Source organism: Phoxinus phoxinus (assembly GCF_949152265.1).
Source record: "Phoxinus phoxinus genome assembly, chromosome: 25".
Taxonomy (NCBI): Eukaryota; Metazoa; Chordata; class Actinopteri; order Cypriniformes; family Leuciscidae; genus Phoxinus; species Phoxinus phoxinus.
In genome coordinates, this window is record NC_136900.1 from 21810966 (window position 1) to 21829759 (window position 18794).

General features: G+C 35.7%; 1 protein-coding gene across 2 annotated transcripts; it reads right to left on the bottom strand.

Moving 5' to 3' along the window:
- Window positions 1-12139, bottom strand: hexa (hexosaminidase A (alpha polypeptide)). Of its 2 annotated transcripts, XR_013796483.1 has the most exons (15): window positions 11738-12139; window positions 10806-10910; window positions 9567-9632; window positions 9406-9452; window positions 9206-9316; window positions 8291-8392; window positions 8005-8137; window positions 4392-4572; window positions 4198-4284; window positions 3333-3405; window positions 3085-3259; window positions 1561-1735; window positions 842-932; window positions 648-755; window positions 7-220 (listed from the first exon to the last, which is right to left on the bottom strand). XR_013796483.1 is itself a non-coding variant. In XM_079603458.1 (14 exons), exons 1-14 carry the CDS (start codon window positions 11997-11999, stop codon window positions 157-159), a joined length of 1605 nt encoding a protein of 534 aa, XP_079459584.1. In that variant the 5' UTR covers window positions 12000-12134; the 3' UTR covers window positions 1-156. The 2 variants fall into 2 exon arrangements, 1 of the variants encoding a protein (XP_079459584.1); XM_079603458.1 differs by lacking the exon at window positions 3085-3259 and having other exon boundaries at window positions 1-220; window positions 11738-12134.
- Window positions 12140-18794: the final 6655 nt, after the last annotated feature.

The window sequence follows — 18794 nt, forward strand, 5'->3', positions numbered from 1 at the left end:
GCAAATCATTCTTGCAGAGGTCTTTATTAATAAAATGTACATTTTCTTTAGCAAAAGTCAGTTTGCATGATCATAAAAAAATATTGTGCAAATTCAGAAGCAATATTCCAGTGCATGAACGAATCCCTCTTCAGTTTTAGTGGCTCGTCGATGAACTTACAGCCCGTTGTACTCATGCTTACAGTGGCCGACATACAGAGGCTCCGCCAGAATCCCCCGCCTGCAGAAACACAAACAACTCAGTCACTTTCATCACTTAAAACTCACTGAAAATATGAAATAATTCACTTTAATAAAGCCTGATGTATGAAATAATAGTCAGAAATGTTTTAAATGTAACATATTTAAAATAAAATTCAAAATTAAAGTTGCATGTGTGTTTTAGTTGAGTATCATATTTGATATGTCAGGCTTTTATACACTAGCATGGTATAGTTATGGATATGAATATGGAGCTCGTGTTCGAGGAGGAAAGAAACATTCATTTTATTCAGAGGCACAAACTGAGCAAAAATATGCAATTTGGTGCAGTTTATGATGTTTATACAGCCAAAAAGTCACACAGTAGGTTTTATAGGGTTAATATTATGAATTGTGTATGTGTACAGTGTGACTAATAGAGGTTGATAAAGAATCTATTTCAATACCTTAGAAGTTCACAGCGAAACTCTTCCAGACGAGGAAAGGCCAGATCTGCGTTCAACGTTTTTTCTTCATCGCTCCACAACCTCTCAGCTGCGGCGCAGGCTCTCGGCCTTCACAAACACAATCACGAAGATGTGGAAAATGCAACAATCATAATAATATCATTAATGATCTTGTCAGTGTATTTGTGTCATACCACAGACGTGGGCTCAGATTGGTGGCGTCGACATATTCCCCCCACATGGCGACCTCTCCGCCGATCACCAACTTCTTTTGCTCTTCTGTCCCTAAAACCATAGAAAAAAAAATGCACAAATTGAATCAAATACACACAAAAAAAAAATTAGGTTCTATCATATGGCATCACCGTGAAAACCTTATTTTGGAACCTAACCACTATAACAAGTAAAAAAAAAAAAAAAAAAAAATATATATATATATATATATATATATATATATATACATATATATATAAATGCTGCATGGGCAACTACCTGAAAATAAGACCAGATAAAGTGGCTTAAGCACTAAAAATACTAAAAATTAAAGTTAAAAAGAAAAGAAAAAACGATTTAATTTGCTCTTGTGTCTAAAACATGGAAGAATATACACAAATTTAACCAGATACACACTGAAAATACACCAGCACTGCACTACAAACCACAACAAAGCAAACAAAATAGTTATTATATTAAAAGTGAAATAGTTATTAATTAGAATAGTTTAGTGTAATTAATTAGAGCTAACTGACTAAATCTGTATACTGAATTTATTAAATTAACTTAACCACCAGCCCATGAATTAGAATCAACTGTATCTGAGCAAGGAAACGGCATCAGGTTCTTATTAATCTCCCGTTTGCTTTTCGATTTCATATTAAATATTGAGCCCAGCCTAACGTGCTGCTCCACACACCGGAGAAATTCTGGGGCTGCACTGCGTAGGAAATACGCCAGTCCTGGCCGTAGCTGATGTGGTTGATGTACCAGGGGGCAGAGAGCAGAACCCTGTGCCCGGCCTTGGTCATCCTGCTCAGTTCAGCCTGGTAACCTTTACCCTTCCAGATCTCCAGAACCGTGTCCTGTGGAATCTGAGACAGTGCACAGACAGGAAACACTGGGTCACACGCATTGCACTCTTCGCACTTCATCTGCCTCTTTGGATTGATCAATAACCTCTGCTTTATCAATCTGCATGAATACAAAAAAAATTTTTGCCACTTATCCACAGTTCTGACATCAGCTTTTACCAGTTTGATTGATCTTATTGTGGAGCGAGGATAGGAAATGAGGGGGTGGAGGTGGAAACGAGATTTAAAAAAATGTTGCAAGCTAGACTCCAAATCAAAAAGCCCAAAAAAGCACCAGAACTCAACGTCTTAAACACTAATCCACAGGTCTGACGTACAAAAAAAAAAAGCACATTTTTTTAAACTTGTACAAATTTTATTGGTGCGAATTGTGAAGCGAGGACAGGAAATGAACCACTAATCCACAGTTCTGACATGAAAAAACAAGTTATTTTGTGCATAAATGCAACATTTTGGGGCTTTTACCAATTTTATGGAGCGTACTGTGAAGCGAGGACAGGAAATGATGGGGTGAAGAGGTGGAAACGAGATTTAAACTACAAAACTACAAAAAAGCACCAGAGCTCAACGTCTCAACCACTAAACCACAGTTCTGACGTGTGTGTGTGTGTGTGTGTGTGTGTGTGTGTGTGTGTGTGTGTGTGTGTGTGTGTGTGTGTGTGTGTGTGTGTGTGTGTGCAAAAATGCAAAATTTTGGGCTTTTATCACTTTTATGGAGAGTATTGTGATGCGAGGACAGGAAATGATGGGGTGAAGATTTAAAAAATGTTGCAAGCTAGACTCAAACTCCAAAAGTCCAAAAAAAACAAACACCAGAGCTCACAGTTCTGACAAATAAAACATACTTTGTTTCATTTTGCTTTATATATTCTGGGAGGCTGGTCTTGTGTTACGTGTACACAGACATGTTTCACCTCAAAAGTCGACTCGTGGTCGACACCTTCTGGTAAGAAAGTGCTTTGCAACGATTGTAACGACAGGATTTCATGCAGCACTCTGGGCAAGAGGGAGATGTTACATTCCCATGTTTCTCTTAAAATATTAATTTACTAAGTATTTGATGCAATTCCTATTGAAAAGACCAAAATAGAAAGTCCAGTGTTGTTATACTGTTAACTAAACCTACTCTATTAAAAATGTATTTGAAGTTCATTTCAATTAAAGCTGAATCTAAAAATAAAATGATGAATACAAACTATAATAGTGTATAAATACTAATAAAATAACAGATAAAGTCCACACACACGTTCACACTGGACTGAATTCAAATGTTAGTAAAAGTATCACTGCACTGAGACACAGCACTGCAATCTCTTGTACTTGTTAGTGTTTTGCACTCATGTTCTGACCCCTAAAGGCTAGCGGCCGCACGGTGTAGTAGCGGGCCCAGCCGTGAGTGGGTATCGGCAGGTCGAGGTAGAAAGGAGCCGCCAGGATGACCTTTAACCCTGCTTTAGTCACCCGGCGCATCTCGCACAGGTAACATCCCTGCTTCCACACCTCCACCACGTACTTGGCTCTGGGCTAGAAGAGAAGCGTCTCGTTCCAGTTAAACTGCTTTGTGAGGTCTGAAAGCGGCCAGTGTAGTCCTACTCACCCGCTCACGGTAGTCAAACACGTCCTGCCAGACAATGGAGGTTTTGTTGAGAGCGGCAGTCATGTTCATTATACTAAAGAAGAGCATAAAGAGAGACATAAAGACATAGAAAAACCATAGACACTGCGTTCACGAATGCTCTATTTCTTATGTTTATGCAGTAAATCTGTATAATAAACAGTTTGTTCATAATTTGATCACAAGAAAATGTATATACTAAACATTGAAACAGAATTGAATCAATGCAGCGTCACAAGTGTGCTTATATCAGTTTTTTTTATGATTTCAAACACAATATTAAAAATATTAATTTTAGAATCTGGGATTAAACTTGTCAAAATTAAACTTGAAATATTCATCAAATTATTTAATGTTTTAAATATATATATTTCCAATTATTTATAAAAGGATCAGTTGAAGGAAAAGCAGCCAACAGGTGATGCTGTTATTCTAAAACGAGACAATTATTAATAATAAAGAATAAGTAGCTGTATCCTGGTATATGTGCACTACTTTTCAAAAGTTATTCAGCAAGGACGCATTAAATTGATCAAAAGTGACAGTAAACATTTCGAATGTTACAAAATATTTCTATTTGAAATAAATGTTGCTCTTATTAACTTTGCATTATGGTTTCCAGCACAACAGTTTTCAACAGCAAATCATCATATTCGAAAGATTTCTGAAGGATCATGTGACACTGAAAATTTTAGCATATATTCAAATTGAAAACAGTACTTATACATTTCAAATATTTCACAATATTACGGTTTTTACCATATTTTTGATGAGCATGACAAAAAAAAAGAATAATAATTTGACCGATGTAGTTTTTGAAATATGAAACACCCACAATTCTACTCACCTCTCCATATAGAATGATTCCAGTTTGGTAAAATCCTTCCCGAAGCCCATCTTTCCCATAAACTTTCGCACATTGGGATTGGACTGCCTGTTTGAGAGATTAACAGTTAAAATCTTTAAAAAAAAAAAAAAAAAAAAAAAAAAATCCACCTTTTATGCAAATGCAGGCGCCCAAAACATGTCAAAGGTGCTTACCAGCAGGAAAAACTGACCTCGTCCCCTCCTAAGTGAACATACGAGTCAGGAAACACATATTTCACTTCTTTCAAAAGGCGTTCCATGAACGTATAAGTGGTGTCTACCGTTGGATCGACGGGTCCAAATGAACCAGAGGGCACATCTCCCTTGTAACAAGGTGTCAAGAGGTCTGGCTGTCCTGATAATAAAGCACAAGCATTGTTATTCGTTGTAGTGTTTTTAAATAAAAAGAGAGTTGACTGAACCCGCATGTCTGCAGTACCGGGCATATTAGGTACCAAGTGATAGGTTCTATCTAAAGCATGTTTTTACAAGCGTTGAGCATTGTAGCCAATGAAAATCATATCTGTTGAGCGCATGAACGCAAAGGCCTATCAGAGGTGCTAGTCAGTCAGAATCTGCTTAAAGGTCCCGTTTTTCCTGTGTTTTTGAAGCTTTGATTGTGTTTACAGTGTGTAATATAACATGTGTTCATGTTTCGCGTGTAAAAAAACGCAGTATTTTTCACAAAATCTACACTCTAAAAAATGCTGGGTTGTTTCAACCCATTTTGGGTCAAATATGGACAAACCCAGCCATTGGGTAAAATTTTTACATTACATTTTTAACCCAACATTTGGGTTTGTCCATATTTGACCCAACATTGGGTTGAAACAACCCAGCATTTTTTAGAGTGTGTATACCGCTGTTTTCACTGTCCTAAAAACGGGCTGATGACTTCCTTGTTCTATGAAGTCCCTCCTTCAGAAATACGTAACGAGTTCTGATTGTGCCAGCGGTTCCTGTGTTGTGATTGGACAGCAGATTAGCGCACGTTGCCCGGAAAGGTCACGCCTCTGACCGTAACGTGGAGATGCATGCGCTCAGTGTTATTCTAAACATGGCCAAACAAAGGTGATTTGACTCCGGGATGAAAATAACAGCGTCTCGACGACATGACGACAAACACACTCTACAAACGCAACTCTTCCTCTTCTCTGTAGGAGCGCGACAAGACCACGCCCCCTTTTGTGTATTCCTGTGTGCGAAGGTTAGTCAAAAAACTGTTCTAGCGACGTCATTAAAGTAGGAAGTAGAGGATGTAGTCCGAACCGGCCATTCGCTGGCTTTAAAAAGGGACTTCTGTTAAAGGGCACCTATTATGGAATTTTGAAATTTACCTTTCATGTAGTGTGTAACATAGATCTAAGTGAACAAAAACATCCTGCAAAGTTTGAAATATGAAAGTGCACCGTATATAAAGTTATTGTCTTTCAAAAGTAAGAGTCGACTCGGAGTCATTTTTATGAATCGTTAGAAGACCGAAGCTTTTTCTCTGACTAGATGACGTCAACTTGTCAAGTTATTTGAATACGATACGCCCACTTATTGCGCTCCAAGACCAGCAGGGAAACTTGAAAACAGACGAGACGCTGTGTTCTGAAGTGCGACTCAAAAGCCAACTTTTTTCATCTGCCCAAGGAGGAGCATTTGAAGACTAAGTGGCTACAATTCATATATACAACTATACCACAGAAGTATAGTCCGAGCCTTGTGCTTTGTTCGCGCCATTTTGAAGACGATTGCTTTTTAAATGCAATCAAACTTGGATTCGCGAGCCGGCTGATATTGAAGGAAGGTTCAGTTCCAAGTGTATTTGCATCAGCTTCCTCCTCCGTATCACAGCCTGTAAGTGTTATTAATAATTGTTGCTTTTATGTTTTATGTAGCATGCTTAATAATTATTTTGTTTGTTGTGTAAGCACCGTTTAGCTTCTAGGTCTTCAATGACAATTGTATTGAGATATGTGAAGTGTTTGTCGTTGTTTTCGGAGTCGTCTTAAAGAATAGAGTAATACCTCGTAGTAACGTAACTGCATTTTTTTTGTTGTAAAAACGTTATGTTTATGCATCGGGCAAACGCAAACAAAGACTGATTGTGCTTTTACAATATGAACTCTGGGCTATGCTCGCTAATGTAACATTAAATTATTTATCTAATTTTTAGTTTTTTACTACAAACTACAAAGCAGTGGACTATAATCATTATTATAACACGATTTAATTGATAAAAGCATCATTGTACTCCGTGTTAAACAATAAGTATTATCTCTGTAAACACTGCTGGTCATCTGACCAATCGCAGATTAGCGTCGTGCAAAGGAGGGGTTTGAAAAAACGAGTCGTTGAACGAATCATTTGGGAGTCGGTGAGCAAATCAGGTAAAAATAAATGCATATTATACGAAAACAAAAGTGTTTTTTGACATTGCATGCATGTAAAACTGTTGTTGGGGACTCCCTAAACAACATTAGGAACATTTTAAATGTCATAATAGGTGCCCTTTAAATCAAATATCTCGCTTGGCATTGAACTTTGAGCTTTATAATTTTACAGGTATTATTTATGCTCTCACAGCAACATTACATACTAGCTAAAGTTTAAAAAACGGGATCACGAAGAACAGGACCTTTAAACCCGCTCTTCTCTTGGTTTCTGTTTATTACCCATTCACAATCTGAATACAAGTTTAGTTTTTCATGCTGCTCAGTACGCTGCAAAGTTTATGGATTGACAACCGCATTTAAACTCGCAATTGAATCGGAAACTGCGATGACTGACTGTGATACGTTCTTTGCTCAGGTACCGAAATTAGTGCCGGATATTGGTCCCGAATACTGACATTTTGGTACTGTGACAACCCTAATTCTTTACAATTATTATTTTTAAATGTTTTAGATGTGTGCAGTGTTGGTCGTAACGCATAACAAGCAACGCGAGTTGTGTAATCAGATTACTTTTTTCAAGTAACTAGTAAAGTAACGCATTACTTTTAAATTTACAACAAAATATCGGAGTTACTTTTTCACAAGTAACACAAGTTACTTTGTTTTCCCATGTATTGACTGACAGCTCTCCTGTCCGCATGTTGAGAGGAATCGGGAGTAAGTGCCGAGCAAACATGATGTTATTGCAGTTTTAGACTAAATGCGAGCAGGTATTTACTCATCTCACTTGCACAAAAACATATTTAGTATTCCTCAAAACTATTAAAACAGCTAAATGGAAACTCAGAATATTACGCAAAGCTGCAATAATGAAATATGCTAATTAACACAAATAGTCTACTTTATGTATTTAATCTCACTTTATTAACCAATGTCTTTGCTGCGAACATCACATTTGTGTTTAATTTTCTTCTCCATCTTATTCTTCTGCAATCCAGAACGGCACCACAGCTCAAAGGTTTGCTTGAGCGGCGCCCTCTACTGTTCAGGTGTGATTTTGCAGTTATTATGCAGTTCACTTTAGGTGTGAAAGGTTATTAACTTTTGCCAAAAATATAACTTTTTTATTATTAAAAAAACCAATGGGCTAAAGCAAGCCCATCCCAGATGAGAAAAAGTAACGCAACACATTACTATCCATGAAAAGTAACTAAGTAACAGCATTAGTTACTTTTATAGAGAGTAACACAATATTGTAAGACATAACTTTTAAAAGTAACTTTCCCCAACACTGAGTGTGTGTGTGTGTGTGTGTGTGTGTGTGTGTGTGTGTGTGTGTGTGTGTGTGTGTGTGTGTGTGTGTGTGTGTGTGTGTGTGTGTGTGTGTGTGTGTGTGTGTGTACCTTTCCCCCATGACTGAGTGTGTCCAGGCGAGTCAAACTCAGGTACGACTCTAATGCCTCTCATTCTCGCGTGTTCAATAACTCTCATCACATCTGACTGCGTGTAGATATGAGTGAACGGATGAAAAGCTCCCTAGAAGAAAAAGATATGCCAGTGTTGTTATTGGAAACTAAAACTCATTAAAAAAAATCACTTGTTAATTAAAATAAAGCTAAAATAAAATAAAGTTAGATGAAAAACTCAAACCAAAAAAAAAAACTTAAACGACAATTACAGTCCCTTTACCTTCTTACTGAGGTCAGGAAAGGTGCGGCTCTGATACGGAAAAGAAGGATCATCCACGATGTGCCAGTGAAAGACGTTGAATTTACTGTAAGCCATAGCATCCTAAGGAACATTTTAATTCAATTTATTTATTTCACAATACTTAAAACATTAATTCAGCAAGGAATTAAATTGATCAGAAGCGACAGTAAAGACATTTATTATGTTACAAAAGTTTCTATTGAATTATAAAACGGATAGTTCCAGTCCTTGATTCTGATTGGTTAATTCTTTGCGCAACTGCCGTTTGTGATTCTTTGTTGCTGCATGTTGCTTAGCAACCTCTCTGGAACTACATTGCTTGGCGGAGGAATAAATGTGTTATAACGTTATATTTTTGTTGTTGCTGGTGTTTATTTTATTAATAAAATAAATATTAAAATGAATATTTTTAAGTAGTAAGCGTTTTATAAAAAACGTTTTATAAAACGCTCCGCGTCGTGCCTAACAACGCCCCTTAGCTGTTCTAAATCCACTGTAAAACACGGCATTTACTAAAGCAACAAGCCCAGCAAAGCCGTCTTTTTCATCATTATAATAATAATAAAAATTCTTGAGCAGCAAATCATCACATTAGACTGATTTTTGAAGGATCATGTGACACCGAAGACTGGAGTAATTCAGCTTTGATCACAGGAATAAATTACATTTTAAAATATATTAAAATAGAAACGCTTATTTGAAATTGTAATACTATTTTATATCATTACTGTGTTTTTGATCAAATAAATTATGCAGCCTTTGTGAGCATAAGAGACTTCTTTCAAACACGTTTTTTTTTTAAATCTTACCGACCCCAAACCTTTGAATGCTATAGTGTATAATAGTAAAAAAAAAAACATTAAATACAATTTATAATGACCAGTAAATACATACCAGGGTCTTCAAAATAGCATGGAGGGGTAAATAATGCCTTGAAGTGTCCAGTAAAAGTCCTCTAAATGCAAACCGTGGGAAGTCTACAATCTCTGTCTTGTTGAGAAAATACTGCATGGAAAAGACGATTAAAAGAACATATTTAACATGCGAATACACCGTGACAATCACATGACTAAATACCGTCACACAAAACTTACAGAGCCATAATCATCCTGGTACACAAGCTGACTGAAAGACTCCAGACCTGATTTTCAGGTTTCAGAAGTTGAAAAAGACAAATATTTAGTTAGTGCTGTCAAGCTAAGAATTATGCACAAATGGAAAAATCAATCAGCATAAAATGCAAGATGAGTCACACCTCTCAGAGAACCCCATACAGTCGCTGATCTCAGAACAGCCTGGCCATCAGCAACACTCAGCTTATCTGCAGCAACAAAAACATGTTAAAGGATAATTCCGGTATTTAACACCTTGAGTCTATATTGTAGTTTGTTTTGGATGAACAAGAGTGGTGGACAACATTTTTTTGACAATGGTTCCTCTCTCGAGTTTTTGACTATAATAGAATTGGCCATGGACCCATTTAACATTGGAGTCAATGGGCATGTCCGAAAATGTCATTAAAACAGCCAATAATGTTCGTTTACAAAACTGTTAAACTCACCGAGTGGTTAGTGGTGTTCGTTGATGATTATAAACAATATATCGTCGCAATATATGATTCCAATCCGTTTATTTTGCTATAGTGGAACTATTTTTTCAGACACTTCACAACCGTGTAACTTCCGCTCAATATTTGAATCTGAAGCGTTAGCACACTCCCGACCACTTGATGGCGATAACCGATGTTTATGTCTCACGGGACACTCACGGTCACAGTCGAGTTCAACTTCATATTGCACTGGTCAGTGGTCACGTCTTTCAATATTTTCAAGGTTTTGTTTGTTTATTTCGCTTACTCTCCCGGAGCACAGTTGCTCTGCTCGCTACCCTTATTATGAGAAACAGAAGCGAGCAAAAAGACTACATCGACCAAATGTAAACAGCCCCCTTTCCGTTTCCGGTAGCGCATTTATATGAACGAGCACTCAGTCCTTCAACAGAATTCAATGGGATTTTACAAAATGACGAATAAAACACGACATAAACTGTATTTCGCAACACTTTTTGTTTCTGGAACATCAACTAACACCACTAATCACTCGGTGAGTTTAACAGTTTTGTAAACGAACATTATTGGCTGTTTTAATGACATTTTCGGACATGCCCATTGACTCCAATGTTAAATGCGTCCATGGCCAATTCTTTTACAGTCAAAAACTCGAGAGAGGAACCATTGTCAAAAAAATGTTGTCCACCACTCTTGTTCATCCAAAACAAACTACAATATAGACTCAAGGTGTTAAATACCGGAATTATCCTTTAAGAATGTCTTAGCATATTACATATGCTTTATAATATGGCACAAATTTTGAAACTGGACAGTGTGATTACACCTTCTAATATAGCAGACTTTCTCACAAATCATCAGAGTAAATAAAAGGTCAAAGGTCAGCAGGGGTTCCATCTCAAGGTCACGTGATCAGGAAACACTCACAGCTCTCATCTGAATCTTCGTCAGGGTAGCCGTCACATCCTCTGCTTTTGACACTCACCGACACCACAAAGGGTATTGACTCCGACCAGTAGCGAAGCCCGTTTTCTGCTCAAAGAAACATCAACATATTAACACACATTATTCAGCATTGCAAAATTATTTCATTTGACTATGAAGAGCTATTTAGGCGCACACACGCTGTCTGAACCCAGTTAAAAAGCGTTACTTTAAAGGGGAGGTATAATGACCTTTTCACAAGATGTAAAATACAGTAAGTCTCTGATGTCCCCAGAGTGTGTATGTAAAGTTTTAATGAACTTTGTTTGTTTTGGATGAACAAGAGTGGTGGACAACATTTTTTTGACAATGGTTCCTCTCTCGAGTTTTTGACTATAAAAGAATTGGCCATGGACCCATTTAACATTGGAGTCAATGGGCATGTCCGAAAATGTCATTAAAACAGCCAATAATGTTCGTTTACAAAACTGTGCAACTCACCGAGTGGTTAGTGGTGTTCGTTGATGATTATAAACAATATATCGTCGCAATATATGATTCCAAGCCGTTTATTTTGCTATAGTGGAACTATTTTTTCAGACACTTCACAACCCTGTAACTTACAAAATGACGAATAAAACACGACAGAAACTGTATTTCGCAACACTTTTTGTTTCTGGAACATCAACGAACACCACTAATCACTCGGTGAGTTGCACAGTTTTGTAAACAAACATTATTGGCAGTTTTAATGACATTTTCGGACATGCACATTGACTCCAATGTTAAATGGGTCCATGGCCAATTCTTTTATAGTCAAAAACTCGAGAGAGGAACCATTGTCAAAAAAATGTTGTCCACCACTCTTGTTCATCCAAAACAAACTACAATATAGACTCAAGGTGTTAAATACCGGAATTATCCTTTAAACCAACCTGGTCCTTTTGTAAAGTCGGGGAATATGATGGAGAAGTATCTGTTGAAAGCAGCATCCAGGACGGAGCATCCAGTCTGAGCTGCCGAGTCCTTTCCGTAAGTGAAGGAGAAGAGCTGCGGACTCAGACTGTATCTGTCCGGGGACTGATGGATGCTCTGCGGCAGCGGCCAGACTCCGCACACCGGCTCCACTGTGAGACCCACCGCCACCAGCAAGAGCCAGACCCGCAGACGAGCAGAGTGTGTGCCGGGGCGAGCCATGCTGCTGTCGCTTCAGTCGTGTAGTGTCCGACTGCAGGTGTGTGTGTGTCGCTCTACACGAGAAATGCGCTGAAACTGTCAAAACACGAGTCATGTGACAGAAAGTTAGTGTTTTGTGTTCAGGTGACCTGAGCTGAGCTGCGGCGATTCTCATTGGCTCAGCTCGAGTCACATGGTCTATTTCCGGGATAATACATTATGCAAAGGAAACAAGAAAAGAAAGAAAACAATAACAGAGAGAGGTTACATATCTATGTTGTTAAATAAGCATAAATAGATACTTTTTATATGAAAATGTTAACGCGGGGTGATAAAAAAAGAAGATAGCAAAACGGTTATAAAGCATTACCAACAGAAACTCTGAATTGCGAAAAATATTCAGAAAGAATTGTGAATAATTGGTTTAAAACTTTTTTTCGTTGGATTATTCGTTGATCCCTTCGTTTTTAGTTAACTCTGCACTGTTATTTCATTGTTGGTAGACTATTTTAATTTTTAATATTGCTTGTTTCTCCATATGCACTGTTTTGTTTTTACTTCTTTTGCACAATATCTAATAATCGTATATTATATTGTATTATGCTATGCTAAATAATAGGCTATTATGGTATATTATATTATATATTCTTAGTGTACTCTGCACGGTTAGCCTATTTTATATTATGCTATTGTATTTTTTTATATTACTTATTTCTCCATATGCACTATTGTTATTTTACTTATTTTGCGCAATATCGCATTATATTAGTCTATATATTATAGGCTATATATTATATATTCTTAGTTTACTTTGCACTGTTATTTTATTTTATGCCATTGGTATTTTTTTACACATACATATATATATATATATATATATATATATATATATTACTTGTTTCTCCATATGCACTAATTACTTATTTTGCGCAATATCTTGTAATATATTAGCCTTTATTATTGGCACAATATTTGTATTAAATTTTCCGTCACCTTTTTTATCGTTTGTGCTGATATTCTGGTATGTTGTAATGATATCTAAATAATCAAGTAGGCATATTTTGAAATAGAGAACTAAACTTGAGAGTCTGGATAAAGCCTCTAGATGGCGTCAGTAGACAGTCAAACAAACTCACACATACATAACAAAATTAAGGTATTTTAAATAGACAGGACTATTGGGATCACGTAAAATTAAAGGCATTTATTATAATGTCATCTGATTAAAGTAGCACATACCACTGTCATAGTGCCTGCTCTTCCCAATGAAAACATGAGACAGCTTGACTGGATTAAATTACCATCAGTCATATCTCCATTGTTCCGTGGAAGAAAGTAAATGTTACATAAAAGCATTATCCAGAATCAATATCAAAGCCTACTGTATGCAGCCAACCTAATAGACAAATTAAACATTAAAGGGTTAGTTCACCCAAAAATGAAAATAATGTCATTAATGACTCACCCTCATGTCGTTCTAAGCCCGTAAGACCTCCGCTCATCTTCGGAACACAGTTTAAGATATTTTAGATTTAGTCCGAGAGCTTTCTGTCCGTCCATTGAAACTGTATATACAGTATACTGTCCATGTCCATAAAGGTAATAAAAACATCATCACAGTAGTCCATGTGACATCAGTGGGTTAGTTAGAAGTTTTTGAAGCATCGACAATACTTTTTGGTCCAAAAATAACACAAAATAAGACTTTATTCAGCATTGTATTCTCTCCCGGGTCTGTTGTGAATCTGCGTTCAGGACTCCGCAGTGACGCTGCTGACGGAAGACGCTGATGACGTGTTATCTGGTGCGCCCGAGCTTCGTTTACAGTCTGAGGGAGACGCACGCTATATTCAAGCTATTCTACATTGTTTGCGTGGATATCATTTTTTTAATGGTGCGTAAATGTGCATGTCGCGGATGAGACACTTTTACAGCGTGCGTCTCCCTCAGTCTATAAATGAAGCTCGGGCGCACCAGATAACACGTCATCAGCGTCTTACGCCATCAGCGTAACTGTGAAGGATTGACAACAGACCCGGGAGAGAATACAATGCTGAATAAAGTCTTATTTTGTGTTATTTTTGGACCAAAAAGTATTTTCGATGCTTCAAAAACTTCTAACTAACCCACTGATGTCACATGGACTACTTTGATGATGTTTTTATTACCTTTATGGACATGGACAGTATACTGTATATACAGTTTCAATGGAGGGACAGAAATCTCTCGGACTAAATCTAAAATATCTTAAACTGTGTTCCGAAGATGAACGGAGGTCTTACGGGCTTAGAACGACATGAGGGTGAGTCATTAATGACATTATTTTCATTTTTGGGTGAACTAACCCTTTAAGCTTTATTTAGTCTTTCAAAGGCCCATGACTTTATTTGTTCTGTGAAATACATTTATATATATAAATATATATGTATATATATTTATATAGAAATACATTCATTTTTAAAGCACACACACATTCACCCCCCTTCCCATTCTGGAAACCCCTCCCTGTGTTTCCTTTTTTCACAGAATCAAGTGAACTTGATGTCTCAATCGTCGTCTACTCACTGTTCCAGTTCTCTGGATGTCATTGGCCGGAAATGTCATACTGTGCCAAATGCCGTACTGTAGTGACAGTAACTAAGTATGAGTCATTCAAATGTTATGAAGCCCTCACCAAAAATGTCATGCTTTGAGATTTCTTCACTGTGATTAATATGCTTATAATTTTCCACGACATTCACTGTCACAGCGATGAGCGGGAACCTGATGGTATCTGTGTAATTTATTCATTGATAAATATTGTAATTTAAAGATATGGCAATTTTGCCTCAAGATCATCAACGTTGTTATTATATGTAATGATAGGCTACCACAATGTATTTTTATTGTGTTTTATTTGCACTTGAACATAACCACACCCAGTGAAACTTATTAAACACGCATAGTTATTGAGAATTCATTTCAGGTTAAATCTCTGATGAAACACCCCAAGCTAGGTGTGTGTCGATAATTATTGTTATCTAATAAATCTCATTGGAGAAAAAAAAAAAGATGTTATGTGAGTATTAGGAAGTTTCAATTGTCTACATAATGTTGTTTTTTTAATGGGGAATATTAAAATGGTGACGCAACTGTACTTGCCAATATTTACCTTAGTTTCCAAACGATTACTTTCTACTTTGGCTTCATTCAACATTCCCTTTGTAATTAGTCGATATAAACGCTGCTAAGCTAAGCCTGTTCAAAGGGTGTTTAATGTATATTTGCTGCTTTTGTCGTTATGGCACATTGTTAATATGGTTCACATCATTCAAGTTCATAAAAATGGTTATCTCTGTCTAAGATCTCTGGCCTAGTAGTTTTGTGTTTGATCTTCTAGACACTGCCATATAATCTGTGCTCAATGTCTTTGATAAAAACAAATTTAATATAGTCTCCACAGCAAAACGGACAACTCTTTGTCAGACGTTTCAATCAATAATGTGTACATCACAATTGCAAATGCAGTGCACATGTGAATCCTAATAATTCTTAAAATAGACCATCTGCATTTATTGTGATTTATTTATTATTCATTTTTTGAGCTTTTTTTGTGTTGTCCATGATTTCTTGAACCTAAAAAGTGTTCTCTTTAAAATGTCTAACATCTAATATTTTGATTATTGCAATTACAATAATCACGTGCCATAACTGGGATGGTGATGGAATTCTGTGGTTAGTTCTGAAGAAACTGGTCATTGCAGTCGTCATAGGCCCCAATGAACATTGCATTAATTAAACTCAGTACACAAACTAAACACATAATAGACAAGACAACAAAAAACTCAAAAAATACACACACACAAAACCCAACAACAAAGCAATACAAAATCAAAACAAAATAGAACGAATCGAAATAAAACAAAAAAACGATACAAAAACAACAACTAAATCAACGCAAAGGAAACATAATTAAACAAAAGCAAAAATAAAAACTCAAAGCAAAGCAAGGATAAAACAAAAAACTAAACAACACATAATACAACACACAACAACAAACAAAGCTAAACAAAGTGAACAAAAAACTCAAAACACAGAAACTCACGCACAAAACAAAAAAACAAGCGTGCAAAAATGAAATAACACATAATACAACACTCAACAAAGCAAAGCAAAAACAAAAAAACACACTACAAAAGAAACACAACACATAATAAAGCACACAACAAACCAAAGCAAAACAACAAAATAATCAAATAAATAACTTTACAAAGGAAGGAAAGGTTTTAAAAATGACAAAGAAGCCCACGGTGTACACGCTACTTTTACTTTTTATTTGAACCCCTTATCAAGTGCCCCCCTTTTTTCTAATAGACATGAAAATGCACAGTCCGAACTTAAATGGTTGTAATTCAAGAATGCTTTGGAATATAGATGTAAGATTGGTCTTGTTTTTAAGAAGACATTTGGCAGATTAAAAAAAAAAAAAGTTAAACATAAAAAAAGTTATAGTAGTTGAGTTTATGAAAATGTACACCGTTAAAAATGTAATTATTCATATTTTATATAAAATATATATTTTCAAAACCTGGTGGACTCTAAAACTGCAAAAAAAAATCAAAGGCAAAAATCTGAACAAGTTGTGTTTCAAGTTGCGTTATTTTAGGTTGATTTCTCAAAAAAGAAGCTTTCAGTGAATTTAGTTTGTGCGCAGTACCAAACTTTTCCACTAGTTGACATTACTGCCCATATGAGGCTGCCTCCATTTCCATATGTTGTTTGAGTGATCTGAACCATTATTTTTACAATTTTCATACAATTTATGAAGTAGAAATCCTATTCAGAAGTAGTATTGGAAGTTTGGCAGATTTTGAAATGAATTCAACCTCTAAGAAACATAAAACGATCCCGTATGTGCATTATAGCTCGCTGCCACGAATGGTGAATCTATTATTTTTTTCTTTATATTAAAACATTTTCAGACCTTTTTTTCTAAAAGAATTGAATGGATGCTATCTTTTGAACTCTTGGCATGAAAACAAACTGAGGTTTCTACCATTCTTTCATGATTTTTCATGTTCATCACTATTTCAAAATAAAGGTCTGAACACGCCTTAGGAGTATGAAAATATTCTTGTTGCAAATTGATAAATTACGGCTCCTCTGTAATTCATTTTAAAAATCAGTCACCAAAAAATGAAAACTAGAGATTAAGTTTTCAAATTATATAGTTTGTCAAGATTGGTTTAGGTTTAGTATATTACTGTTTTAAATATATAATGGCCGCGGTGCCAATATAAAGGGCACTGGCAGATGATTTGTTAAACTTTACATTTCAAATAGTGTCTTTATGCTTCGTGACAGTAGTTTATATTAGCATAATTGATCTACAGTACACGTTTCACAGGGCATATTCATATTTGAGAGTTGTCAGACTCCACGTCTGGCGGATTAAGGTGGTAGAAAAGTTGAACATGCTTTCTCAGGGAAGGGCAAGTGATTCTGTCTTTGTCTGAATGACACCTTCGACACCTGCCCTGGCCTGAGGAAATCTCTATTAAATATTCACATTTACTTCTCAAAGTGACTCATGATAGCACAGAAGTTCAGTACTTACTGTCCGTACAGTACTTCAGTACTTACTTTACACTGTCACGGATGCCACCCCAGTGAAACACTGACTGTCTTATAAGAGATTAAATAATGGCGTGAGCATTGGAAGACTTTAATTAAAATATTTCACTCTATGTCCAAACTAACAAATGTCGGTAGTGATTCACAGACTGAAGGTTAGTTATATAGGTTATTAGTTGTATATAACCTTAGTTGTATAAGGTTATATATTGATTGGTTGGTTACAATACCAGTAAAAATGTTTGGGTCATTAGAAAAAAAAAAAGTGCATTAAATTGAACAAAAGTGACAGTCAAGACATTTATAATGTATGTTTGCTTTGTCACACTAACATGATAATACAAATGTAGATGTATTTAAAGGTCAGCCAGGTTTAAAATTGGTGATTAGTATACGTTTATTTGCTGGTTTCCTAAACACTGTAAAAAAAATATTGTAATTTTAACTGTAAAGGACTGTAAAAATGTGACTGTAAAAACCTGTTAATTGGTTAATAGTAAGTTATATATGTGGGGGAAAGTTTAAATAGACCTAACTTTGCATTTCATGTCATTTTACAGTGAGGTACCTTTACAGTAAATGTACCGTTTTAGACGTACAAAATAGCAATAATGAAGTGAAAAGCAATAATTCCCTGATCTGATGGTTTTTAATTTTAACATTTATGATTCTACTTTTTCTTGTCAGTTTTATGTTACATCACACTCTAATAAATGCTAGTTTGTTTCATGTTTGGGTCAAACCCAACTGTTTGTTTAAATTATCCTAGATTAACTTAAACCAACGGTTGGGTTTGTCCATATTTGACCCAAACATGAGTTGAAACAACCAAGCATGTGTGTGTGCACCATCTATACATTAGTATTTACATCAGTTTGTGGAAAAAATCTACTTGTGATGAACTTTTCATGATTCATCATGTGGTTTTCTTTTTAATATATAGGCTAATATATATATATATATATATATATATATATATATATATATATATATATATATATATATATATATATATATATATAAATCATGAATATATTATATATTCATGATTTGTTATCACTTTTTTTCTTCCATCAAATCAACTTAGATAATGTGTTTTAGATAACATAATATTTTGAGATTCTGATAAATAATCTCCTTCATTGTAGTAACTTAAATGATTTATTTCAATGTACTCAAAATTTGAAGGCAACAACTTACTTT

What these genes read in the sequence shown, in the direction of transcription:
- hexa (XM_079603458.1), bottom strand. Translation starts at nt 11,999, where the DNA reads ATGGCTCGCCCCGGCACACACTCTGCTCGTCTGCGGGTCTGGCTCTTG. An exon ending in ATGCTATTTTGAAGACCCTG is followed by an intron (nt 8,393 to 9,205) that starts GTATGTATTTAC and finishes AATGTTCCTTAG; the next exon opens with GATGCTATGGCTTACAGTAA. An exon ending in GCAGCCCCAGAATTTCTCCG is followed by an intron (nt 933 to 1,560) that starts GTGTGTGGAGCA and finishes CTATGGTTTTAG; the next exon opens with GGACAGAAGAGCAAAAGAAG.